This window comes from Zonotrichia leucophrys, chromosome 1A (genome assembly GCF_028769735.1).
Source record: "Zonotrichia leucophrys gambelii isolate GWCS_2022_RI chromosome 1A, RI_Zleu_2.0, whole genome shotgun sequence".
Taxonomy (NCBI): domain Eukaryota; kingdom Metazoa; phylum Chordata; class Aves; order Passeriformes; family Passerellidae; genus Zonotrichia; species Zonotrichia leucophrys.
In genome coordinates this window covers 33,641,519-33,667,671 of record NC_088170.1, presented here as the reverse complement: position 1 = coordinate 33,667,671, position 26,153 = coordinate 33,641,519, and the positions used below count along the sequence as shown (strand labels likewise).

General features: G+C 43.0%; 2 protein-coding genes across 2 annotated transcripts; one reads left to right on the top strand and one right to left on the bottom strand.

The window, feature by feature from the left end:
* The first annotated feature begins 2,452 nt into the window (after positions 1-2,452).
* Positions 2,453-13,832, top strand: HAL (histidine ammonia-lyase). The gene is made up of 20 exons (XM_064731616.1): positions 2,453-2,877; positions 3,337-3,397; positions 3,567-3,594; positions 3,885-3,959; positions 4,058-4,130; positions 4,215-4,281; positions 4,460-4,497; positions 4,582-4,707; positions 4,981-5,120; positions 6,582-6,629; positions 7,235-7,382; positions 7,467-7,562; positions 7,678-7,736; positions 8,505-8,585; positions 9,270-9,335; positions 9,417-9,582; positions 11,667-11,801; positions 12,372-12,480; positions 12,573-12,642; positions 13,063-13,832. Exons 1-20 carry the CDS (start codon positions 2,631-2,633, stop codon positions 13,201-13,203), a joined length of 1,974 nt encoding a protein of 657 aa, XP_064587686.1. The 5' UTR covers positions 2,453-2,630; the 3' UTR covers positions 13,204-13,832.
* Positions 13,833-15,733: 1,901 nt separating this feature from the next.
* On the bottom strand, positions 15,734-25,076 carry AMDHD1 (amidohydrolase domain containing 1). The gene is made up of 9 exons (XM_064702100.1): positions 24,888-25,076; positions 24,328-24,434; positions 23,011-23,075; positions 21,750-22,027; positions 18,920-19,145; positions 17,838-17,962; positions 16,921-17,014; positions 16,370-16,530; positions 15,734-15,994 (listed from the first exon to the last, which is right to left on the bottom strand). The coding sequence occupies exons 1-9, from the start codon at positions 25,028-25,030 to the stop codon at positions 15,880-15,882; spliced, it is 1,314 nt and encodes a 437-aa protein (XP_064558170.1). The 5' UTR covers positions 25,031-25,076; the 3' UTR covers positions 15,734-15,879.
* Between the last annotated feature and the right edge of the window lie 1,077 nt (positions 25,077-26,153).

Sequence of the window (26,153 nt, the reverse complement as noted above, 5' to 3'; positions counted from 1 at the left end):
CTTCTTCCTTTTCTGTCTCTCTGCCTCTCCCCCTTGACCAGCTAACCTACTCTTTTATAACACCCATCCTCATTGGACACAGCCATGTCCCATTAAGGGCAAGGCAGTTCCTCCTCTTTGATAATTAGCACTGCTGTAATTCATCAGGGGCAAGGTTGCTTGCAGTCCATTCTCCTGCACTTTCTATTTTGCATTTCCAGCTAAAGCAGCAAAATTGCTACATCTCTGGAATTGAGAGAATTTTTTGATTACAGGCAATTTTTAGAATACACAAAAACTGTTCTGAGATGTGGTCATTTGTCAGTGACAGAATTGAAGAACTTGGAAAATTAATAGATGGATGGTATGGCTCTTTGTGCACAGCGTTCTTTTCCGAAGCACAGTGGTGTAAACTTCAAGTATCTAAAGAATAAAAAATAAATCTTTTCACTCCATACTTGTCCGTCTTGTTTGTGTATTGATCTGTACAAAAAGTTTTGATTTAATAGTTTTGTTTTATTTATTCTTCTTTCTTGTGGGAGAAATTTTTATTATGAGTCCAAGAGGACAATGGAGACCAAAATGTTTTTTCAACCCACTATTTATTTTCAAAACTTATTATTGTAGAGGAGGCTAAAGCCCAAGTCTTTCCTTACCCAGTATGAGTCTTTTAATATTTGGATTTTTTAACTGGTTCTGGGCACTACCCCTCGTGCTCATATAACAATTGGAGATAAGTTCAAAAACAATGGGAGAGCTGTTTCTGTTTTTCCTGTATTTGTTACAGCACTTCCAGCCAGTGGTTTAGATGATGCTGTGGCAAATGCTGCCATCTCTAGGCTGAGTCTTCCAGCGAGTTTGATAAGAACAGTTTGCACAAATTAAATCTGTTGGCATAGGGATAACCCACATTAAGGAGTGACAAACAAAACCAGAAAGTGCTGGTTCAGGGGAGAAGAGTGGCAGTATAATCCTGGCAAAAGGCTCGGTTTAAATCTGGCACTTAGGACTAGAGAGGAGCCTGTCAGCTGATTTACTTCCGAGTTTTGATCCGTATAAGCTTTCAGCTTGTGGTTTAAACCCAGGCAGTGACTAAACCCCACACAGCCACTCACTGTCTCCCCCATGGGATGGGATGGGGAGAGAATTGGGAGAGTAAAAGTGAGTAAACTCATGGGTTGAGATAAAGACAGTTTAACAGATAAAGCAAAAGCTGCACACACAAGCAAAGCCAAACAAGGAATTAATGGAGTGCTTCCCATGGGCAGGCAGGTGTTCAGCCATCTCTAGGAGAGCCGGGTTACTCGGGGAGATGAATTCCATCACCCCAAACATCTCCCTGCTTCCTCCTTCTTCCCCCAGCTCTGTATGTGAGCATGAGCTCTGGTCACAGGAGGGGATATCTGATGTTAACAGGCTCTGGTTGGAGTTATCAGATTGCAATGAAAACTGTCCTTGGTTTACAAATGCCTTCTGTCAGTAGTTTTGGGGTAACTTGCATTTTGTTGTAAAAGCCCATGTATCATATACAGTGCTTTGGCACTTAGAGTTCCTGCTGCCAGATAATCCTGGTTTCTTCCTGAGTCTTTCTGACTCTTCAGAGTCAGAAAAAAGAAAATTGTGTCAGGCATGGCTTTCTCTAGCATGGTCCTAGGTAGCTCTGCAGGGACAGTGTCCCTGATTGATGGATCCCAATATAACATTCCCTACAATAATTAAATCCTAGGTAGTCCCTTTGTTTGGGACCACTAGTGTGGGAAGCATAGACTGTGAGTTGTTACCATTTTGCCTTTAAAACCAGAAGTATTTTCAAATTCTGTGCGTACATGTTTATTGCTAAACTTTTTTTTGGCACCATCTCAACAGCTATCTCCATATCTTTGCATCTTCTGTCTGCAAAAGAAGCATGACAGCAGCACCAGGCTTGATAGTGTGCAGCTGTGGCCTAGTGTTTGTTGATAACTGTTCTTGTAACATCTTCCACAGCATAAGGAAAGAGGTTGTAGAAATTAATTCATCTTTTTCTTACCTACAATAAAAAAATATGTTTTTAACTTGAGCATGGGACTGATTAAAGCAGGCTTGCTGCCTCTACTACCTGCTTTTATCCTGCTCTGGATAGAGCTGTAAAAGTGTAATAGAATCCTCTTTCATTCCTAGCAGTCATGAGCAACCTGTATTCCTAAGGTGCCCTTCTTGCAGCCCTGCCCCTCAGTTTTTGTTAGTGTGATTTGCTCCTGCGCAATAGCTGTTAGCTCTTATTAAACCCTTACATTTTTAGAACAGTTGCACTGCATCTTAGTCCAATTTATCCATTCCTGGTACATAAGCTTCAGCTCCTGATTTTTCATTTCTGTATTCCTGATGTGATCTTTGGAATAAAATTCCTGTGGCAATAGCTAGGGAGGTGTGTCATTTCTGTGAAAAGGGTGTGTTCCCTGGGTTTGGTTTGATTGGATAAAGTCAGCCAAACACATTGATCTCGTTTATTTACAAAGGTGAGGATGTTGAGGGTGGATTTCTGCTTCTATCTGATTGCAACACTAGGCTCTAGATAGGCACAGCTCTTCAGGCCATCACCACACGGTAAATGTGAGGCTGCTGCACGCTGCAGCCCTGCTTGGTCAAGGAGCAATTTCAGGAGAGCAAGCATGCCGAGGTACACAGTGCATGTCCGAGGAGAGTGGCTGGCAGTGCCATGCCTGAGCTCCACAAACACCATCGAGTGGCTGGGGAAGGAAGCTGTGAGGCGCTACATGAAAAACAAACCCGACAATGGGGGATTTGCCTCAGTGGAAGAAGTCAAGTTTTACATTCGAAGGTGCAAGGGACTTGGCTTGCTGGATCTTGATGATACCGTGGGGGATGCTCTAGAAGACAATGAATTTGTTGAAGTTGGTAAGCAAAGTCTTAAGCATTGCATTGTAGAATGTCTGTGCTGTCATCTGAGTCAGCAAACTGTGGCTTTATCTAGATTCATCTAAAATTGCACCTGAGAGATTGTCTACCTTTGTAAATTTTATAAATAAACAAGCTTTTATGGAATAACGCCCAATAATTTAAGAATATTTAATTTTTTAGAACAGAACTACATAAAAGTTAGAAGACACAGGATTCAATATATATATCTCTTGTATCTGCTGTGATATACAGTGTAAGCTGTTCTGCCTTAGCCTTTGGAATATCTTAAATAAATACATAGTTCCTTATTATTTTCCCAGAAGCATGCAAGCATGTTCAGGGTTGATAACTGGAAATTAGAATTCTTGTTGCTGTGAATTGTAATAAATAGCAAATTAACTTATGTGAATAATGCAATTTAAACCTGTATGTGTTTATTCTGCATATTTCTTCTAGTTATAGAAGGAGATATAATGTCTCCAGATTTCATACCATCTCAGCCAGAAGGAGTTCATTTGTATCCTTTTTGAGTGCTTTGTGAAGTTTTTACAGTTATAGATTTATAATTTTCTAGATTTCCTGCATTTTTTAGAGTTCCTTCATTCTTAAAACACATTGCCAGCTGTAATTGAGGGGTCACTGCCTGTGAAATCCTGTCTGCCCTTTTTCCTTTACAAAACTTTCAGATACAGCAAATACCGAGAACCAGAACAGGTAAGAATCACCAATGATTTGACAACTCAGTGACAAATCCTGCTACTCAGAAAATGCTGAGAGTTCAGCCAGCATTTCACAAAAGCAGGGGCTATTAGATTGGCTGGGTCTAGGAAACAAAATTACAATGTGCTTATTATGTTTTTGTTACCCAAGTTCCTGTCTTATGAATAAGCATGAAGAAGCTTCCTGTCATTGCTGAGTTTTGACTGCATTTTTTATTTATAGTAATTATTAAGTAACTTTGTATGTACCCATATCCCAAACTAAAAGGTTGTTCTTTGGTGTAGTATATTTCTTTAGATGGCAACAGCTTAACAACGGAGGACTTGGTCAATTTAGGAAAGGGACTCTACAAGATAAAGGTAAAAATTCTGGACAAATACAGCTAAAGATTATATGTTTCTTTTTCCACAGCTAAATAATGACAAATAAACTAATATTTAAACTACTTATGTTTTAGCTCACACGCGAAGCTGAAACTAAAGTAAAAAAATCACGAGAAGTGATTGAAAGGATCGTAAAGGAACAGACAGGTAAATATTTTTGCTTTTAACTACTAATTGTTTAGAAGACTTCATCAGGTTCCCTCCTTAACCAGCACTGTACATTTCTTGCAGTTGTTTATGGAATCACCACGGGTTTTGGAAAGTTTGCCAGGACTGTAATCCCAAACAGCAATCTGAGGTATGTTGTGTGTGCAGCCTTCCCTGTCCTTTCTTTTCAGGAAAGGAAGTGGAGGGAGCAGTTTGACCCTGTAGTTGGGGTTAAATGAGAGAGCTACTTCAGAAATTCCTTGTTTTGTGCAAAATCAAACCTGATAAGACTTTTCTTGAGGTTTAACGTATTTTCTTTTTTTCTGTAGGGAGCTTCAAGTGAACTTGGTTCGTTCACATTCTGCAGGTAATGAGGGATTGCTTGGTGTTTCCCTTTTCTGCGCTTGTTGGTAGCGGGTGAGTAACCGAGGGGGTTCTGTTACTGTTTCAGGTGTGGGGAAACCTTTGACCCCAGAGAGAACTCGCATGCTCTTGGCACTGAGAATCAATGTCCTAGCCAAAGGATACAGTGGAATATCCCTAGAAACCCTCGAGCAAGTTATTGAAGTGTTTAATGGTAAAAAGATGTTTGAAGAAAATCTTCCTTTCCTTTTTTTTTTTTCTTTTAACTGTTTTGTTAAAGGATGCGGGTCACTATGCAGATGCTGCTCTTTCAACTTGGTAGTTGTGAGAGATCAGGACTAGAGCTGCAACGAGAGTATTCCTGTTGGTGCCATTGGCCATGATTGTAGGCTGTTACTGTGGCCACACTTGTGAGCTGGCTTCTCTGTTTTCCAAGGAGTGTATCAAGGGAAGGCTCTAAAAGGAGTGATTTTTGTTTTCTTTCTAGCATCCTGCCTTCCTTATATCCCAGAGAAAGGGACAGTTGGAGCCAGCGGAGACTTGGCCCCTCTCTCTCATCTTGCTCTGGGATTAATTGGAGAGGGAAAGATGTGGTCCCCGAAGAGTGGCTGGGCTGATGCTAAATATGTAAGATTTGTGCAGCTGATAGTTGTTTTTTTTTTAGCTTGCTGATTCATTTTGCAAATTGCATGCAGCTTTGAGAGAAAGAGAGCTTTTGCTCAGATTAGTAACATGTACAAGTCTTTGGATTTTCTCTCCCAGTTTGAATTGGGACTAGGCTGCCTTTAGCTACTCATCCTTTAATTTGAGAAAAGTGGATCCATGGAGAATACAATAACTGACTCACATGTCACTGGAGCAGACATAAATAAGCAGCATGATATTGAGCCCTAAAGAAATATCATGCCACAGTACTGCTATACAAGATACCACAGTGACATCATTTATGAACTGGAGAAATGGAGAGGATATGATACCAACTATGAAAGAACTATTACTCTATCTTCAGTTCCATGAGCATGAATACTTTTCTAAAAAATCCAGCATCACCTCTCAAATGCTGAGCATACCTGGGGATTTACTGGAGGCAAGATCTTTGCAGTAAAATTTCTACTGATTTTATAGTGGCTTTAAGTAAATACACAGGTTTGGATATTTCATTTTTGATAAATTAGCTAGGGTTACAAGGAGCCTTTATATCATTCTCCTTCACAAGATGGAAATGTTACAATGAAATTAGTTTTTAATCCATCGTTATTCTGCCACCAACACCAGCAGATTGATCTTGTGTTAAGTATCTCCAAGTCCAGCCCCTCCAAAGTCTTTCATGGTAGTTTGTTCTGCTACACCTATAACTCCTACCCATGAATATTTGAATACCAGACCCAATGATGGATTGATAGGTGTACATCACTATAGACTGGAGAAAGATTGAGGACTGCACAGGGAGAGGAGTAAGGAGTAAGCAGACCAGTGTGTCCTGGACCTTCTACACCAGAAGGTATAACACTTCTGAGGTGCATTACCTCTTCCATTGGACAGGGTGAGAGGATTAAATGAGAAACAGGTTATGCTGTTTCTCCATTTCCTGCAGGAGCAATTGCCCTATAGAATAGAAATGTACAGAATAAATTGGATAGGACTCCTCCTGTCACTAGAGATTTTCTATAGAAAGGATTAGGGATCATTTAAAAAGGAATAATTTATGCCAAGCCAAAATGCTATGAGGCAGGGTGTAGGCAGAACTGCCTTTCCAAGAGGTTTCCAGCCTTCTTTTCTATAGCCCTCTCCCATCATCTAGAACATGGTAGATGTTAATGGGCTGTGACAGTGACATGTATCTTGCCTCAGTGCTCCTGCTACCTTCTTGTATTAGCACTAGGAAGTGAGGTGCTAGTTTGGGAGCCCTTTATTTAGCCCAGCAGAAAAAAAATATGTGTGATGTAAAGCTCTTTTTCTCCCATCACTTAAGAAATTTGTTAATATTTCTGTTCATGGAAACATTTAAGTTTTAGTGACTTAATTTTGTGACTTTGGTGACTGAAAAGTATTTTTCATTAACTGCCTTGGCACTTAACTCCTTCACAGGTCCTGGAAGCTCATGGACTGAAACCAATTACCTTGAAACCAAAAGAGGTAATAAAGTATAATGATGCCAGCTGATGAAAAAGAGCATAGTCAATCACTATTTTCTTTATAGGTACAATAAAAGCATTACATTAATGAATAATAATTTTAAATCAAACTTCAGAAGGATAATGCTGAAGGGTTATCAGGAGTGGGAGTCACCACTCCTAGTGTCACCTTACTTGACTTGAAATGTCAGACCCAAGCTTGGTGTTCAGATTGGCTCTGTGGTCAGTGGAGACAGACAGGTCTCTTTCAAAAGCACTTTATGCCATCCTGAAACAGCTGTCTAAGAGGCACCTTCAAGGTACCTCTCTGCCCTTTGGCCATGACAGGAGGTCAGATGCCTGACTTGAAGCAGGTATCTGACTTACTTGGAACTACTGATGCTCCAAGGGTGTCTGAAGAGACTTAATGGGGTCATGAGCATTAACACTTTATTGTAGCAAAGATGCTCAGTCAAGCTGTGCATTTTATGCTTTCAGGATGGTCCAAAAAGCTAGGCAAAGATCTTTAACTCCTTCATGTGAGAAGAATTGTTACAGACATGCGGAATTGTCACAGCATTGGAATAGCTGCAATGAATTTGCTTAACATCTGCTCTCTCTTGGAAGGGCCTGGCGCTCATCAACGGGACACAAATGATCACCTCGCTGGGGTGTGAGGCAGTGGAAAGAGCCGGAGCTATAGCGAGGCAAGCTGACATCATTGCTGCCCTTACACTGGAAGTGCTGAAGGGTACAACGAGGGCCTTTGACACTGGTGAGTACTGGGCCCTCCTTGTCTGTTTGCTAAGCATCTCCTGACCAGGCAGGCACAGCCTGACAGTCTAACTTCTCTTACTAGATATCCATGCGGTGCGCCCGCATCGAGGGCAGGCTGAAGTGGCCTTTCGATTCAGGTCCCTTCTAGATTCTGACCATCATCCATCAGAAATAGCAGGTGAACAATCTGAACCTTCACCCTCTCAAGTTACCAGGACAGGCTGGGTCCTTCAACAGGACACAATGCTTTTATGTAAGCAATATTTGGGTTTTGCCCTCCTTATGTCTTCTAGAGAGCCACAGATTCTGTGACCGAGTTCAGGACGCGTACACAATGCGCTGCTGCCCTCAGGTAAAGACTGACTTTTAGATCCTTCTGTAACAATAGATAAATGATGGTGAAATTTCTACCCCAGAAATACAGTCAGTTAGGTGCTGTGTGACACTGTTAGAGGAAATGGCTTTATTTTGCCTCAATAGTGTTAATGGAGACATGCAATTTGTTGCTGTCGTGCGTGTACAGATCAGGCAGCATTTAACAAAGCCATGTCCAGATCTGGAAGAGGCCAGAGGTCAGAAGCAGAGGGAAAGTGCTTGTTTCCATGCTTGCAGATTTTGCAGGGATTTTCTTCTGCATTGGTGTTAGTAACATGATCTGGGTGTTTCCAGAAACCAACAGAATGTAGTATCTCAGATATATTGGAATTCCTCAATGCTATGCATTTTAACAGGAGCAAAGCTATTAAATCAGTGGAATTAATGAAAGTTAATTAATAAGAGGTTTTGTTTTCTATAAGTCTTTGTAAGGCTACTTCTTCCCTTATAACACTTCTGACACTGAATAAATACCTTCCATTTGGGTAAAACAACCCAAATAAGTAAAGAATGTAATATTCAGATTACTCTTTTGGGAAAACTGCCATAATAATAGTAAATACCATCTTTGAAGTGTCTTGGATTGGCAGTGATGCTCCTGATGTTAAAAGCACATCCAAGACCATCTTTCATGTGTGACAGTCGAGTGGAATAGTGGGAAAGAGGGTCCCTGCAGCTCAGTCTGCATCCTGAAAGTGAACTGAGTACAGATACTAAGCTCAGGCACTAATGTCTTTTGTTCTAGGTCCATGGAATTGTAAATGATACAATTGCTTTTGTGAAGGACATAATAACAACGGAACTCAACAGCGCCACAGACAACCCTGTATCTTTTTGATTACTTTATTACTATATAAAATTCTGCTTGGCCTTTTTTAGTCTTTTCTTCTGTACAGTTACACTGGAGGCAAAAAAGTCATAACTGGCTTTGGTCAATAACTGCCATTGTTTGCAACAGCAACCTCTCTTCCTTTCCCTATGACTGCACTGAAGGATTTCTGTCAGCTCTGTAATGTAGGGCTGCTTTTCTGTCAGCATTATAATGATGCTGTACATAGCATCATATCAATTGCTGATAACCATTATTGCTTCTAATCTTATAAACATCTTTTTATCTTTAATTAGAATCTAATCCAATTCTTCTAATTGGAAGTAGTCCAATTCTAATTTGGACTAATTAAGTGCCAAAATTGTAACTGTCATGGAGAGAATCTGTCAAGGAACTGAAAATCAATGCTAGGATCTGAACAGTTGGGGTTTTTTGCACCCTCGATCAAAGACCTTCCTTTATGTAGCTTATTTGAAAAAATACGTGTCAAAATTGTACCTACAAATTTGAAGAACTGAGATTGTCTTCATTTCCTGAAAAGTGAAAGTGTGGATGCAATACAATGTGCTTGCAAAAAAAAGCCAATTGGCAAACATTCCTTCAGTTAAGATATTCTGATCACTGGCCTATCACTCATGTAAACTGTGTTTCACCCACATGGGCCTTACCTTCTCCTTAAAGATGGTGTTTGCTGAAAGAGAAGAGACCATTTCTGGAGGAAATTTTCATGGTGAATATCCTGCAAAGGTAATTCAGCATTTGAAGAAAGGAAAAAACCTTTTTCTGGTTTGTTTTTTTGATCTGGTTTAATGAGATCTTCTTTTGTAGGCTCTGGACTATTTAGCAATTGGTGTGCATGAACTCGCTGCAATTAGTGAAAGAAGAATTGAGAGGCTCTGCAATCCCTCACTCAGTGAACTGCCTGCATTTTTAGTGACTGAAGGAGGTCTGAACTCAGGCTTCATGATTGCACACTGCACAGCAGCTGCCCTGGGTGAGTGCTTGAGCAATGCCATAGAGAGAGCAAGCTGGAAAGACTGATTTTTTTCAGACAGAAGCAATCTAACAGTAGACACAAAGTATCTGGCTCCTGTTTTCTGTGTCCTCTCCATGTGCTCTGTGCTGTCCCGTAAAGTATGATGAGCATTGGGTGTAGCTGCAATTATTTCACTTCAGGCTTCCTTATTCTGCAGCAACCCTTGGGCATGCAAACTCTGAGCGGACTTTGGTGGGAAGGCTTGTCCCAAAGGTGGCCTGATGCCCTCAGTTCTGGCTGTCTCCATTTGGCACATCAGTATCAGACCCCAGAGCCCTCATAAGACTGGAGTTTGCAGGGCTGGCTATTGGGGGAGCACACTTAAATTAAACATCACTTCAGTTTTTCCTCTAGTACTCATGGCTAAGGCAGCAAGAAGCCTGCTGGCTGCTGGCATACTACAGTTCAGAGGTTCAGGGAAACATGGGCCAATATAAAGATAAACATGCTGTGAGAAGAGAGTAGATTTTAAAAGTTAAAAACAAGCACGGGAACAGAGGATATCAGGTTAAATGTGTACGTAAAGATTCTGGAGAAAAACAAATGAATTAACTAAATCAGTGGGCTAAAGCAACTCTGCCTAGAGGCTGGTTTGGGAAGTGGGTCTGGAAGAGGAGCCTGAATGCTCATCCCCTTGTTTAAGGGCTGAAAGCTTTACCTTTGGCTGGGGAGAATTTAGGCTTCAGTTGGCTGCATGGCTTCAGGTTTCACTGCACACTTCTGCAATCTGGGGTGACAGATTCTGGGGTGTTTGTGATTTCTGATGTGGGAAGTGAAATTACAGCCTTGCCTCTGCTGACACTAGAAGTCCATGGGTCAAAATCACCTCATCCTAATCAAAACAACCAGGATTTTATCTGAATTTTTATCTGAAGTTTCAGTTTGTTTTATTTTTCTTAACTTCTTTTTTAATCACCAATATTTCTCAAATCACTCTGCCAGTTTCTGGGTTGTTTGTGTACCAGCTAATGTTTTTCACTCCCAGGGTTAATAGATAAATCTGAAAAAAAGTTGCAGATATTTTGCAACACCACTGGATGTGTGTGTCTGCCCCTGCTCCAGCAGCTCTGTGCCTGCCAGACTGAGCTGTTTGCAGTGATCACAGGCAGCCTCTCTGGGACCTGCCATCACCTGAATGTGCCAGCTGGGCTCTGGTCCTAGACTGTCACTCCAGCCTATTTGCAATTGGTGTCACCACCTCTCTGTTGCTCCTGTGGCTTTTCTGAAGCTGCTAATTTGGCGAGAGCGTTACACAGCATCCGCTGGGCTAAGAAAGAAAGGCTGAGTGCAGCCAGAGTGCTGTGAATGCAGACTGCATTTCTTCTCATTTAAAGAGCGGTTCTCAACCTCAAATTGTCACTGAGTGGTGCCTTAAGGCCTCTTCTGCAACCATTTGCCTGTTGCTTTTGGATGCAGCATGAGAATTTTTTCCAGATCTTGGACCTGGCTTTCAAAGCTGGAGTGTGTCACCCTCAGGGACATGGGCAGCCTTGTGAGGTGAGGGAGGGAGAAGGTTTATATTGCATTCCCCATCTTTCTAGAGGAAGTTCTGAAGGTGCCTCAGCTGCAATGAGCAGACCAGATGCTGATCTCTAGCTGTATTCTTGAAAGCAGGGGAGGGGTGATCTTTGTGATCAAACCAGAGGGAGCCAATGCTCTTTACAGAGAGTTGCCCTAGAGCAACAGGCAGAACCAAGCTTGTGTTTCAGTTATGCTGTCTGCTCTTCTGCTTCAGTTTCCTCCAGGCCTTTGAGCCACAGCAACTCAAACTGGACATGAGGGAGTGAAGAGTGAGCTGTCATTCTGTATTTGGTTAATATTTGCATCTAAAGACTGCTGTTGGTTAGTGTTTTCAGAGGCAATGGTAGTTTTCAAGGTGATTATTACAAATTACTCAGTCCAGGTAAAATACTGATGCATCCTCAAAAGAGGAGCAGTAGTTGGACCCAAGGTGGTGGGCAGGCTCTTATCTCCATGTTGTCCATTGCTTCTGCTGTCTCCTGCCTATTCTGTCCTTCATTCACTGTGCTGGGTTTTTGCAGTGTCTGAGAACAAAGCCTTGTGCCACCCCTCTTCTGTGGATTCTCTCTCAACCAGTGCTGCTACAGAGGATCACGTGTCCATGGGAGGATGGGCTGCAAGAAAAGCCTTGAGAGTTATTGAACATGTGGAACAAGGTAAAATTAAAATTCTGATTTCATAACAGACCTTGAATCATGAAAATGAGGGGCTAATACCAATAATGATCAGGTGTAAGGTAGGCAGATACTATGCAAACTTTTCCAGACAGAAGACTCTGTTCCAAAGTGCTGTCATTTTCCTGGTATTTTCATATGGGCTCTGGCAAACTTTAGAGGGAGAACTTTTTTTTTTTTTTTTTTTAGCTTAGGCTCCTCTTTTCTCAGTGCAAAAGAAGCTTTCTGATTTATGATGAACATTAATTTGAGTATTCCAGTTACCCTGGAAGAGATTCCTAGGGATTTAAGATTCTGGTGACCAGAAGTTCCCGTACACTTGAAAAGTCTGTACAACAGCACCCAAAATCTGCTTGCTGAGGCTGGCACTGCCCTCAGAATCACCATGGAAGGATCCTGGCTCTGGGCTGTCTCTCTGTGGGTGTGTACCCACTGGTTTTTCACCTTGCCTGAACCATATGAGTGAGCACAAAGGCCAGGGGTAGCTTTAGACAGGAAGCCTCACCTTGAGTTGTGCCTTCTAACATCCCTTGGGCTGCTCTGCTTTCCCAGTCCTGGCCATCGAGCTGCTCGCCGCGTGCCAGGGCATCGAGTTCCTCCGCCCTCTGAGAACCACCACGCCATTGGAGAAGGTCTACGACCTTGTGCGCTCCGTGGTGAGGTAAGAGCAGGCAAACACGTTCCCCGGGGGCTGCCTGCATGGAGAGCAGCTGCTGCCAGTGGGGTTAATGTTTGCCCAATGTCTCCTCACAGGCCCTGGATAAAGGATCGCTTCATGGCCCCCGACATTGAAGCAGCTCACAGGCTGCTCGTGGAGCAGAAGGTGAGTGCTGGCTTTTGGCTTCTGTGCAGGACTGTCTAGAACCCTTTTTCTTTGTCCGTGCCATCTGCTGTTTTTGCTGCCCAACCCTCTTCATGGCCAAGTAGTTTTGTAGCAAGTGGCAGTGACTCTCTCCCAACTATTGCACACAGAGCATTAGCCAGGTAACAAGGAAGGACAAAGTATTTTTGCCTTGAGTCCTTTCACCTTGTCCCCTTGGAGCTGTATCCTTTCCCATGCCTTGTCAGCTCCCTCCACATGCTCTTCCCTAAGCCTTGCTCTATCTGCCTGTCTAGTTCTGCTCCTCCCATACAGCATATCCCACCCAATAACTTTTCTTCAGGGTTTCCTGAACTCATGCATTGCTGTCTTAGCTGACCTTTTCTTTGCCTCTGACTGCTGTTTCACATTCTTGTTCCACAGGTGTGGGAAGTGGCCTACCCTTACATTGAAAAGTACAGGAGGGAACACATCCCTGAATCAAGACCCATTTCACCTACAGCTTTCTCCCTGAGAATGAGTGCAGATGATAGTCATGACCACAGGCATCAGAATGAGCTCTGAGTTGTGATACTCTGGAAGAGAGCAGATCCTTTCCAGAGCCTCACCTGAGCATGGCCATTCCACTCACACTCACTGTGGTTTCTCCAGGCGACCCAGAGGACCTGACTGTCGAGCTCAGAAGCACAAATAGATAATAAAGAAAAGTCTCACTGCTTTCCTCATGTGTAAAAGACAACTTTGTCGTGATAGTGTGGTTTTCACTGAATTTCATGAACTTCTGAATACAAATCATTCAGACTCCTGATGAAACCGGTATTTGTTTTGTCAACATTTTGTTTGTTTTCTCTCCATCTGTGCCAATGATACCAAACAGCCTAAGTCTGATATTCCTACCTTTTTTCTTCCCCCTTGGTTAACTGCTGTGATCCCCTTCATTTTGCCACAAGCAAGTTTATCTTTACACTTAGTCTCTTTTGCAGATCGTATGTGAGGTATAGGCTCTTGTATAACAGCAGCATTTTTAGAGCAGGTGCTTCACAAATCAGGAAAGCTGTGTGCATAGGAATGTGCTATGGAGATCACTGCTCCAGAACAAATATTTCATATTCTGGTGATGGACTACATTTAATGCAGCTTTCCAAGAGCTATGGGCCCACACCTGCAATCAATAAACTGAGGCTTCACATATAGTTGTAGCAATCTATTTTCCTGTCACTTGTGTGATGATGAAAATGTAAAGCAAAAGCTTAATTTGGAAGTAGGACAGGTGACACAGGGGCCAGAAAAGGGAGGAGGTGTAGGACTGGTGCATGTGAAGCAGTGCTGAGGCAATAGCACCAAGACCTACCCTCCCATGGCTCCCCAGATCTCTGCCTGTCTGCCAGGGGCCCTGTCCCCACAATGGGATCACGAGTCAGTGTGCTCTGTGTCACAACACTGACCTCTGGCACAGGCTTTGTTTTGCAAGGGAAGAACCAGGACATGGCTTTCACCTCATGGTGCAGTGATGACAGGGCAGTACTGGTGTGGCTGAGGGGCATTCAGCACAAGCTGAAAGCCTCCCCAGGCTGTTGGCTATGCTGCAAGGGGCAGCCAAAGCACCACTGTGGGGCTGCCTTTGAGCATCTGACACCTGGCATGGTAACTGTGCCCTGAGGAGAGGGCTCCTGCCTGCTGCCAACCTGACAGGGTGCCAAATGCCCAAGCCAATGCCTTGGGCATTCAGAGAAGAGATTCTGGGCCCTGCTTCCCGCTCACCCCTGCTTTTGGCAGTGGGACCAAGGGATCCCCAGCACACACTGCAGCACGGTGGACTCAGGTTTTGCACTGTGCCTGTGAAGAGGTGAGAGGCACCACTCTGCCTGCACCCTGCATTTGAGAAATGCCTGTGCTCCTTCCCTGATAGCCTTCCCAAATCCCTGTATAAACATTATTTATGAAGGTTGTCGTGGGCAGAATGGACTGTGCAATCACATACTTGGGATGTTCTTTCAAGCTTCATAAAAACAAAGTTCCACACCCACATCTGGTACAACATCTGCTTGCAGGAAAACACGTCAGGTGGCAGGAATGCTATTACATTGTTTTAAAATCTGATTTGGTTGGCTGGCCTGGATCAAATAAAGCACGAAGAAAGATACTACAGAGGATGGCTTGCAGATTTTGGGTGTTAACAGATGTGTCTAAGGCTCAGGGAGATCAGGAGGTCAAAATAATGCTCATGCATGTTCGTGATGGCTTTCAAATACCTGTTAATCAGAATGAGACCATTGTCCTTCCTCCTCAAGGGTCTGGTTCACTAAAGCACTCTGCTCTGTATCACAAGTTATGTCACTTGCTTATATCAATAACTATTTTTGATGTGAAGTTCTTCATGCTTGTCAGGTGCAATTTCATTCTTTACTTCAGAAAGTAAATCCTTTTTGCTACTGCAGCCACCACCCATTTGAAAATTTGAAGAAAATACTTAGTCCATGGGTATTCAGAGACCCTCCTACCCCAGACCCTCTGCTTAAATAGTGCAAAAGCTTAAATTATCCAGAGCTCTATCATCCTTTTTTCTACATACTGCATTCCTAAATGATGTTACAAACGGGGGCGTGGGGAAGGAGTAGCTGAAAGATAAATGAAATAGCACTTTTTAAAAGTTAGGCTCCTAAGTTTCAACACAGCTTTGGGTAAAAGTTATCATACTTAATTTACCAGAATCGCATTCAAACTTCCACAAACAAATGTATCTCATGTTATTTCAGATTCAACCTAGAATAAATAAAATTAGGTCTTTTCTGGAACATCTGTATGACACTGCATGTGATCTTCTGCCTACACAGCCAAGGGCCATCCCAAATGTGCATGCCTGAGCCCCTGGCCCTCTGTCACAGGTTACTTAGCATCACCTTCCCCAGTAAATCTTACCTGGATCCAAACTCTGTTTATTCATTGCCAGTTTGTTTGGGCTACTTTCAAATATTATAATATAGATTAATTGTATAGGAAAACATATTTTGAAACTGTCTTATTTAAGATGCAAACAATTAGAAATTATTTAGTGTGCTGGAGAGAAGGACAATGGACATGGAGATGCACCAAATGGGTAATGCTTGGTAAGGTTTATTTGAATAAGAGTAAGGTGAGCAGGCAAACAATTTACCAGTAAATACAAATCTGATTTGTCTGTTGCTTTGAAATACTCCATCCTTATTTGATTTTAGTAGCTCACTGAACTGCTGCCTTCTTTCAGTAACTGCCCATTGCCTCACACCTCTCATTTTCATAGATGACTTTTCCTTTAACTATAACGTAGTTAATCAATGCTTCATGTCCACCAAACTGGTAAATCAAGTGCTCCCACCTAAAAAGACAAGATGTTTAAGAATATATGAACTTGCATAAGAGCAGGTCACATGCCCAGCATACCCAGCAATTTTATAAGGTTTGCTTGAAAATGGGAAAACACTATTCCATATCTACATGTTGTCTCTTACTGCATGAATACAGTGAGTCTATCAGTAGAGAATTTATTCCACAAAATAAACACATATTATCTCTAGGTGATTTGTAGTTAGGCACAGATTACTTGTAATAACTGCCCCAAAGCCTTAGGCTTTATTTTCCATTGGAGTAATTAAGGAAAATGAAAGTGGGTCTGAAATGCTACAAGTGTCCCTTTATTCAGTGAAGATAACTAAGGTTAAAGCACATTTCAAATGCCAGTGGAAGAACAAACCTTGATGAGTTTATGATAAGAAGATCCCCCTGCTTGCCGACCTCCAAGGAGCCATGTGTGTCTGATTTGCCCAGAGCATAAGCTGCATTAATGGTGGCAGCTGCCAGTGCTTCATTCATTGACATCTTCATGTTCACACAGGCCAGGTGCATCACCATAGGCTAGGCAAGGAAGGGCACAATGGGAGTTTCCAGCAACACAAAGCTGTTTATGCTTCAAATCCCTAAGCACTCCCCTTTTTCCTTGCACAGCAGAAGGAGCTGTTTTGTACAACATAAATTTTGCCAAATCCAAAATGAGAACTCTAAAATCAGTAGCTTTGAGAGCATTTTGAATAGGCCTCTCAGTGCATATGAAGGATGGAACCCATTCTGGTTCAAGAATTTCTGGCAAAAACTACCAATACACACAAACACACACAGACAGCTGTCTGCATGGGGCAGGCAGCTCTCCTTGTGCACGTGAAGCCACAAAGTGTACAAGACCTACAAACAAGTTGTACTAGTAAGAAATTTCATAATTCTATGGTTTCAGTATTAGGATTATCTTACCATTGAAAAACAGTATGCATTAGGATTAAAGTCACTGCCAAGAGCAACTATAACACCTTCTTCCAACATTTTTCTAGCTTGAGGTTGCTTCAGTCTAGTGAGAAAAATAAACTGATCAGTACAATTTGCTTAGTTATCATACAATGATTTACAAGGGCAAAAGTCATGTCTCAGTTTGGCTACATTCATGCATTCAGTTACACTGATCCTTATGGAGATAAAAGCCCAAATCCTCCTCTGGCATCCCTACCTGTCATCCTATGGAAAACATAAATGGCAAGTGTGAGCCACGGCTTTTGCAGTAACTGCATGTGGCACCAGCCAGTGTCAACCATCAGGCTCCAGACCACTGAAGTTCTGGTATTCAGCCAGATCTCAGCCATCTAAGAATTTACAAGATGAAAGTCTTCACTTCTAAAAAATATTTTTTCTAGTTCTTATAGCTTCAAAGACAGGCTCCAAAATATGAGCAGTGGCACCTGCGATGCAACAGTCCCTTCCCAATTTTTGAGTCTGTGAGTTTAGTCTGCATACATTAGAGATCCATTCACTTGGCAATTATAATGCAAAAGATGTTTCCAATAATTTCAATATCTGGAAGAGCTATTTCAAAATTGTTCAGTCCTTGGATTAATCTGTGTAGGTGTTTGCACCCTAGGGAGGGCACTTGGAATTACACTCTGTAGGAAGTTTTAGCCATGGTTGCCATAAAGCCACTCTGAATCTACTGTGAGACTTCTCAGCAATCCCACAGAGTTTTGAGGATTTCCAGCAGAAATAAGACATAAGGAGGGAGGCTCATTCAGCTCCCTGTATTAAGGCATAGAAACACACTTCTGCTTTTGGATTGAAACTCCCTCAAACCACACACATGGATTTGCAGTTACAGAAGCTTCCCTTCAATCCAGTGGCCGTACCTTAGCATGTAGGCTGTTGTTGGCAGAAGGACAGCAGCACACTTGGCTCTTGCCATTGCCACAATACCTTCATCACTGACCTCTTCCAGGTGGCTGATGGCCCGGGCTCCCAGCTCAGCTCCAAGCTAAGGGAATATTCAAGCAAATTACTCACTGTTCTCAATTAGTTCAGTTTAAAAAGCTGTTTCTAAACAACTGGAAAAGACAATTCACTATTAATGCAAAATATACCAGAAGAGAAATAGTAAAGAATGCTTGAAAAACAATCAGAATACAGAGACAAAATACTTGTTAATTTACTGCAGGAAAAGTTGATCACTTTCTCCACCCACAGAGTAGAAGCACACCTTCAGTGGTGTTTTTACCAGCCTAAAACATAAACTATATGAGAGCCATGGATGAAAACATTATCAACTCCTGTTCATAAAGGATCCGTCAGAAAATAGTTCACAAAACTGAATGCTGCCTTCAATGGGGAAGTCAAATAGGCTTTTATGATCAACCAAGTTTTTGGTTTGGTTTAGTTGGGATTTTTTTTATCTACTGCTTGGGCAGACCCCACAGGAAGGAGTCAATATTTAAATGATGGTGAAACATGGTGTCAAAGGGACTTTCTTTATCAAGATATTTGGGAACCTAGTCTTGACTAAACCACCTCTCTGGCTGTGCTCAGATAAACTGATATCTGAGTAATGAGACCGCTGAGTGTGCTCACTGCAATTTGGCTTGTTATTTCTAACATCACATTTAACAGAAAAAATATTTTTCAAGTTGCATAGAAACCATGTTTTTGTCATTCTTGGGTGCATGGATATCCACCTTCCCAACGTGTATCCCATGTGGAAGATAAGCAAAGTCAATGTTTGGTTAGCCAGTGCACGTTAGTCCCAGAGGTCAAGGCCTCCTCCCACGTCCTCCCGTCCAAAGCTGCACATGGACTGCTCTCCCTGGCACCTGCTTCTATCAGATGGTCATTTCATAAAGTCTTAGGAAAGACAACCTCAGTTCTGAAAACTCCAATTCCTTCACAGATTGGGCTCCCACAGGAGCCAAAATGAATGTTAATGCTAAGCAAGACGTACCTCAGCAGATTTCATCGGATGCAGTTCATCACCATGGAAGTTAATCTGTAACCCTATATCTTTTCCAGCTTGAAGTATTCTCCTTGTAGACTCCAGATCAAAGACTCCTTTCTCACAGAAGACATCTATATTGTCAACATGTATTTCACCACTTAGTTTGAGTTCTTTCAGTTTAGGAAGGTGGTTATTGATAATGTCATCTGTGGCTTCAGCAGCAGTTTTCCCTCTAACAAAAAGAAAATGTTACAGAGCCCTATGAGTAACATCCTTGAAGTCTGGCACACACTCTAGCCATACATGCAATTACTGAATTACTTAGGAAATTATGTAAATATGAATCCCTCAAAAAAAATTAAAATAAAAAAATTAAGCCCCATGGTAATTCATGTATTCTCCAACATAAGTTACTTTCCATTCAAAGAAAATGAAATTGTATTACTGAGTGTTTTAAAAAAATTGGCATCTTGGATGCTAACAAAGATATGGGGTACTTTGAACCAATTTTTTCTGCTTTCCTATTCATATGTTCTGACCTCTTTATACTGTATCCTAAAATATAACTATTTAAAATATGTGAGTATTTAAATGGGGTTAAATGATATTCATACAATACTTCTATGCAAATATCAAAGCTCAAAGGGGACATGCAGTGTAGATCGTTATTTTTAATTCACCTCTCCTCCTTTTACATCACTCAGAGTGATGGACAGAAAATGTTTCTAATCAGAGGGGCTTCCCAAGGTTTGATTTGCAAAAGTCAGAACCATTTATAAATCCTCTGTCACATAAAAATAACCCAGGAGAGATCACTAAATGCCTCAGAAAGAGCAGATAGTCCCAAAACATGCAGTTTGAGTTAGCATTTTCCAATGTTAATGTCTAAGGACAAGGGATGTACAGCAGCTGAATGCCTGACAACCTGAATGCTCATTTCAGGCAGTGTGAGGCAGGCAGACACTGGCACTGTGGGGTGACACACGAGGCTGGGTTGGGAGCCTTGCAATGGAATCAACTCCAGAAGCCAAATTCTGCCTGAATTTATAAACAAGGCCATAACATGCATCGGGGTTGCTCAGCCTCTGACCCTGCCAAGGCTTCTCCCTTTTCTCTGCCTACTCACCAGCCTTTGGGGGAATTTGGGCTGAAAGATTAGAGCCAGAGCCAAGACAAAACAGAGGGAAACACTAATGCCCCAAAATGCAAAACAAAACTGCTGTTGTTTTCATGCAGAAGATTTCTGCTCAGGAAAACACTTGGAAAATTTCTTGATAAAGTGGAAAATGGCCCAATAATCTCTTAACAATAAAAAAGAATGATTTTTTAAAATCAGACATTCCCAAATCATGAGTTTGATTCAAAACGATGACTGGAGGGACCAAGGAAGAACTGCAGATTTTCTCCTGGTCAAAATGACAACCCAAACCAGAGTCTAAGTTTGAGGGCTAGCATAAAATTCAAGCAAAATAGTCTAGACACAAACATTTGATTAAAAAGAGAAGAGATGGTTTAAAATTCCTAAACTGGAAAATACAGATAACTCAGTATTTCCTTCAGGAAATTTCCTTAAACTCCCAACTACCTTTTCTCTTTACTTAAGATACAATATCCTTACTACTACTACATTTTGTTATGCTTGATGTGCATCAGTGGGGACAGAAATGTGGAGAGAATGAGAAAGCATAACTGTCCTCCTAACACATGAGAGTTAGTATGTTTGTAAAAACACTGGAAATTATTTCATTGGTTTATAGAAATGCTCAAAGCATTTTGGTGGGAAAGACTATTTATCAGGATTTTGACTGAGATCCTGCCAGGGCTTTGTAGAGGAAGGAGAAAAGAAGGACTAAGAAATATAAATATATATAGTTTGGGATGAAAGGTCTATTTTATTTTACCATTAAGTCCTCTAAATTTTAGTAGAACTTCCTGAAAGAAGCAGTTGCTGCCTTCAGCCAATTTTGGTTACTTTATTCTTAACCATCTCCCAGTTAAGAATCTGAAGATGATGCAGGATTCATTTTCCATAGTTAGATTGACAAAAGATAATTTACCATCCTACTCCAAACACACAAGAATTAGATTGCAAAAAATAGTTTCTGGGTCATGTTTTCTTGAATGTTAGAAAAGGTGGGTTAGTTTTTTTTTTTAGAGTACGCTTTTTTTTCTTTTAACAAACATCTCTTGAATACTGCCACAAAATAAGCCTGCCTCCATCTCACATGCCTTGTCTTGCAGCAGCCTACTACTTAGTATGTCAAAATATCCAGCTAAAACTCCTCATTAGCTCCTTCATACACTGAAATCTGATAACATTAAGATGTTATTTTCATCATAGTGAAACCAAAATCAGAAGTGAGAAAGGATTTTTATGACATGTCTACTTGAACCATCAGAATAATTGATTAAACACAGCTTAATTTTCATCTCACAGCTGTAAGAGGCATGCAAGTCTTCGTTGCATGGAAGCAGAATTAAACTTTGTTTATGGAGCTATATAAAGATTAAATATGGGGTTTTTTGTTGTTATTTGGCCAAAATAAAATCTCATGGCAGAGACCAAGCGTGAAGGATGGCAGCAAATGCAAGCAGAAGAACTTTCTGTGTTATGTTCAGTGTGAGCATCAGCTGGAGACAGGGGCTCTGAGCTAGGCCTATGCCAGCATTTAGGAGTCACTAAATAATGCTGCCCTGAAATTCAGGAGAGCTTCCTATAAATAAGCATTGGCTGTTGTTTTTCCAGCACGCTGCATTTGAGGAGCGAGGCAGCAGACGCCGGTTTCCAGCGCAAAGCAGCAGCGCTGGAGAAGAGGAGGAGAAGTCAGTCCCTCACCTGGGCACGGCGTGGGCTCCGCAGTAGGTGGAGGAGATGCCGATGTCGGTGGATCTCCGTGCGCGCTCGATGGCCCGCAGCATCTTGAGCTCGGTGTGCAGGTCCAGGCCGTAGCCGCTCTTGCACTCCACCAGCGTGGTGCCCGTGCGGAGCATGCGGCTCAGGCGCTGCTGCAGCCCCGCCAGCAGCTCGGCCTCCGAGGCCGCCCGGGTGTGCTCCACCGTGAAGTGGATCCCGCCCCCAGCCTGGTGGATCTCCATGTAGGATGCGCCTGCCAGCTTGGGTTCAAGAAAAGAAACAAAAACCACCCCGTACAATTAGCAATGGACAAGGGTGTTTTCCATCCAAGAGATGCTGCAAAGTGCCTTGAGGTCTCTTTGCACTGAGAGGGACAAAGAGAGGAGAAAAAAAATCCCCCTTAATTCGTCCTCCCTCCCCGTTTTCTTCTCTCCCCCTTTCACTTAAGTGAAAAAACGTTGTAAGAAACGGCATCACAGACATATTTTATGAAAAGTCCTTTTGTTAGGATATTTTCTCTTGAGAAGCTGAGAGGTCTCAGAAACTAAATGTAAACAATAATTATCTGCTGCTACAAGTGCATCTTTGATTGCCTCATCTGGTTGTTTTTAATTAATGGCCAATCACAGTCCAGCTGTCTCAGACTCTGGTCAGTCACAAAATTTTATTATCATTCCATTTCTTTCCTTTCTATCCCTTGCTAGCCTTCTGATGAATCCTTTCTCTATTCTCTATTCTAGTTTTAATATATAATTTTCTTTTAACATCATATATATAATAAAAAATTAAATCAGCCTTCTGAAACACAGCATCAAGACTCTTGTCTCTTCCCTCATCCTAGGACCCCTGTGAACACCACCACAAAGCAGCATAAAGAGAATTATTCCAAAGATTTGCCTTCCCCTAAGTCCAAGGGGAAAACCAATCTCTAGCTCAAAATTCATTTATGTGGAAAAGAAAAAGGAAGGAAAAGATCAAGACATAGACAGTAGTAGAAGGTGGCACTCCTGTATTGATTCAATTAATGCAAAAATATATCAATAGCGGCTGCAAAGGATGCAGGTACACTCCTCTCTCAGCCTATCAGTATTCAAAAATCATCCCTTCTCCCTCGGGTAGATTATCTGACAGAAATTATGTATTTTTCTGTAAAAGAAAGATGAAAGTCACTCGGAAGTAGAAACAGTTATACATTTTAAAAAAAGGGGAAGAAAAATCCATCTGTGTAATTTTATGCTGTTACCTTCATTGCAAACTCATGAACCCTATCACCAGCCCATACTGGATGTGTATGTGCATCTACCAGGCCTAAAGAAAACAAAGCAAATGCACACTTGAGTTACTTCACTGTGTAAGAGAAAATGTTATGAACATGCAAGCAATTTAAATAGACAGTAGAAGCTCCTCTTAAAAGTCTCTATTGGTTAGACAAACAAAAATCCAACCAGTCAAATATCTCTTCGGAGGCTATTAATTTTCTTTCCATTTTTTTTTTAGGTCTGGCACCTTAGGCAAAATGTCTCCAGGTAAATGCATCAGTTGCTGAGTTTGTCATGTTATTTTGACAAAGTTTTCAAACTGTGGAAGAAAGGATAAATAGCAAACTTTGAAAGAATTCATTAGACTTTAAGCCTGTACTCTTTAAAAAAAGGCAGACTGCTTAGGCTGGGCTTAGCACACTAGACTTTGTCTAGCAACATTTATTACAGTGGGAGCCTTTTACTACAAGCTCTGAAACTGACAGTGCTGAATGGCAAGGCCACTGTAAGAGGAACAGATCTGACAGCGCATGTACTAACACCACTTGGAGAGTTTAACATGCAATAGAGTTGCCCATCTTTTGGGGATTTTTTATGAGGCAAAGCTGCAGAATTTGTGACTTGAATCCCTTTTGCCTTCACAGGTCAGGATGGACAGATTGAGCCCTGTGGCCAAATGGCTGATGGGCTAAGAGAGCACAGAAAAGAGCAGTGAATCTGAAGGGTCCTTCTGCGGGTCAGCTACATTCCTGCTGTGATCTACAATACAGAGGAACAGATCTACAGACAAAACAAGAGGAGACAGAGCTCCACCATGAAGCCCAAAGAACCCTTGAATATCTCCAGTGAGGGAGACTCCACAACCTCTCTGGGCACCCTGTTCCCGTGCTCAGTCACCTGCACAGTAAAGTTTTTCCTCGTGTTCAGGTGGACCTTCCTGTGCATCAGTTTCTGCCCACTGCCTCTTGTCCTATTGCTTGGCACCACTGAGCAGAGCCTGGAAACCTCCTCTGGGCATCCCCCACTTCAGATACTTACAGATTTTGATGAGGTCCCCTTTCAGTTGTCTCTTCTTGAGGCTGAACGGACCAAACTCTCTCAGTCTCTCCTCGTAGGAGAGATGCTTCAAACCTGTCACAATCTTTGCAGATTACCCACTCCAGCAGCTCCATGCCTCTCTCGTACTGTGGAGCCCAGAAGTGGACACAGCACTCCAGATGTGTCTCACCAGCGCTGAGTACCAGGATCATGTCCCTTGACCTGCTGGCAGTGCTATCTTTGTATCACAAAAATACACCTACCTGGCAACACGCACTTCCCAGAGCAGTCAATTATCCTTTCAAACGTTGCTTCTGAAAACTCATTGCGAATGACATCTGCCTGGCCCACAGCTTTGATACAGCCATCCCTGCAACACACAGACAGTGACCAAAGAGCGTGTGAGCCTGTTCAAAAGTCAACTGCTCGACGACAGAGCTCCTGGAACAAGAGGGGCAGGACCTTCAGGAGATGCACTGAAGATGCACATGTGGAGGTGGTTCGCCCATATTACAGAGGCACAGCAAACACTGGGCTGATGCCATAGCGCTTGTCCTCTCCTTAGATCCCTCTGGATGACAACTTGGTACTGTTCCGCTCTAATTCCTGCTAGGTAACCCTGCTTTCCTCCTGTGGATCAGCGAGCACACAGCGTCTATCCGCAGGGCACTCAAATCCCACTGCTCTCGCCTGCCCCGGGAAGCCGCAGCCCTTTGGGACTGCTCTCCCATGGAGTTCGAGGACGGTCCCGGGAATCCCGGAGTGCGCTCGGGGGATGCCCTCCCGCCAGCCCCGCTCCCAGCGGAGCCCCGGGAGCACTCACAGCCCCACCACCAGGCTGGCGGCCCGCAGCAGGGCCAGCGTGTGGGCGCCGTCCCGCCGCAGGTACGGCTCCCGCCGGCCGCACACCAGCACCAGCTGCTCCGCGTTCTCCAGCAGCAGCCGGTGCCGCTGCCGCCCCGCCATGCCCGCGCCCGCCCGGTGCCACCGCCGGGGCTGCCGGGCTCAAAGTCCCGGGGGGCGCGGCCGAGCGGCCCTCCCGCCCCCGGCCCGCCCGCCTGGCCCTGGCTCCGGCCCCGGCCCCGGCCCTGCCCGGCCATCCTGCTCCAGGCGCGGGATGCTCTGCGGGATTCGGTCCAGGATAACACGGACAGCACCCGTGCATCGCGCTGGTTCGTGACCAGCTCCCAAGCACCGGGTTTTCCAGCTGGGGCTTCCCAGTCTCTGAGTCCTCACAGCACCTCCTGGAGATTTCCCTTTGCCAAGAAAATAGGAGCCTCTGATTTGGGAGCGTTTGTTTGCCCACCTGCCCCCTCCCCGGCGTCCATCACCTCTCCAGTTAATCCATCATTTTGCCCGCGCCAACCACCCTGCCCGCATCCCAGCAACGACCCCCGAGGGACCGCAACACCTCCCACCGCGCCAGATGTTCAGGCAGACATTCATTTATCCAGAAAGATATTAATTCGCCCGATTCCAATAACGAAATGTTTGTGCGATTCTGCTGCCCCCTGCAGAACGAGAGATGGGAGAATCAGGGAGCAAATTTTTCCTCCCAACACGGACTTTTTGGTTTTCTTCTCTCTTCACATATTCACAGTGTCTTAAGCAATCCAGTATTCCCCAGCTGGAAAATAGAGTGTCTTTCTAAACAAGTGGTCCCTCAAACACTTCTTCTGGGGGGGCAATCTTCTTTAGACACCTTATTTTCTTTTAGAAATAGAATAAATTTAAAATGCTGGTAGCACATCTATGTGCATACACATATTCCTGCTCAGCAGAAACAGTTGGATATGTTGGCTCTTGGAATGAGCCTTTCTGGTGAAAGTCTTGTTTGCAAAAGAGGCAAGATTTGCATCTAAAGCACAGTAACTTGTATTTAATATCAAACCTGAAAACTGAGTAAAACTACAATAAAGTTGGGTGTTACCTTGTGATTCTTCTCCCCTGGCATAATGCTGCAACACAACAGAACCTTTGTCTTCCTCCTGAGCTCCCATGTAGGCACGCAGAAGACTGACAGGAGAGCTGGTAGAGGGTGCTTTAAACAATCCCAGGAGTTCCTGCTGCTGACTGTGGCTCCCCAGCA

Bases quoted from the DNA above. Each gene is read 5' to 3' on its own strand.
- AMDHD1 (XM_064702100.1), bottom strand. From the start codon at position 25,030: ATGGCGGGGCGGCAGCGGCACCGGCTGCTGCTGGAGAACGCGGAGCAG. The intron at 22,028-23,010 runs GTAACAGCATAA...CTTGAACCCAAG, and splicing joins TTCATGAGTTTGCAATGAAG to CTGGCAGGCGCATCCTACAT. The intron at 17,015-17,837 runs GTACGGCCACTG...TTTTCTCACTAG, and splicing joins ACAACAGCCTACATGCTAAG to ACTGAAGCAACCTCAAGCTA.
- HAL (XM_064731616.1), top strand. From the start codon at position 2,631: ATGCCGAGGTACACAGTGCATGTCCGAGGAGAGTGGCTGGCAGTGCCA. The intron at 2,878-3,336 runs GTAAGCAAAGTC...TATTTCTTCTAG, and splicing joins CAATGAATTTGTTGAAGTTG to TTATAGAAGGAGATATAATG. The intron at 9,583-11,666 runs GTGAGTGCTTGA...GGGTTTTTGCAG, and splicing joins CTGCACAGCAGCTGCCCTGG to TGTCTGAGAACAAAGCCTTG.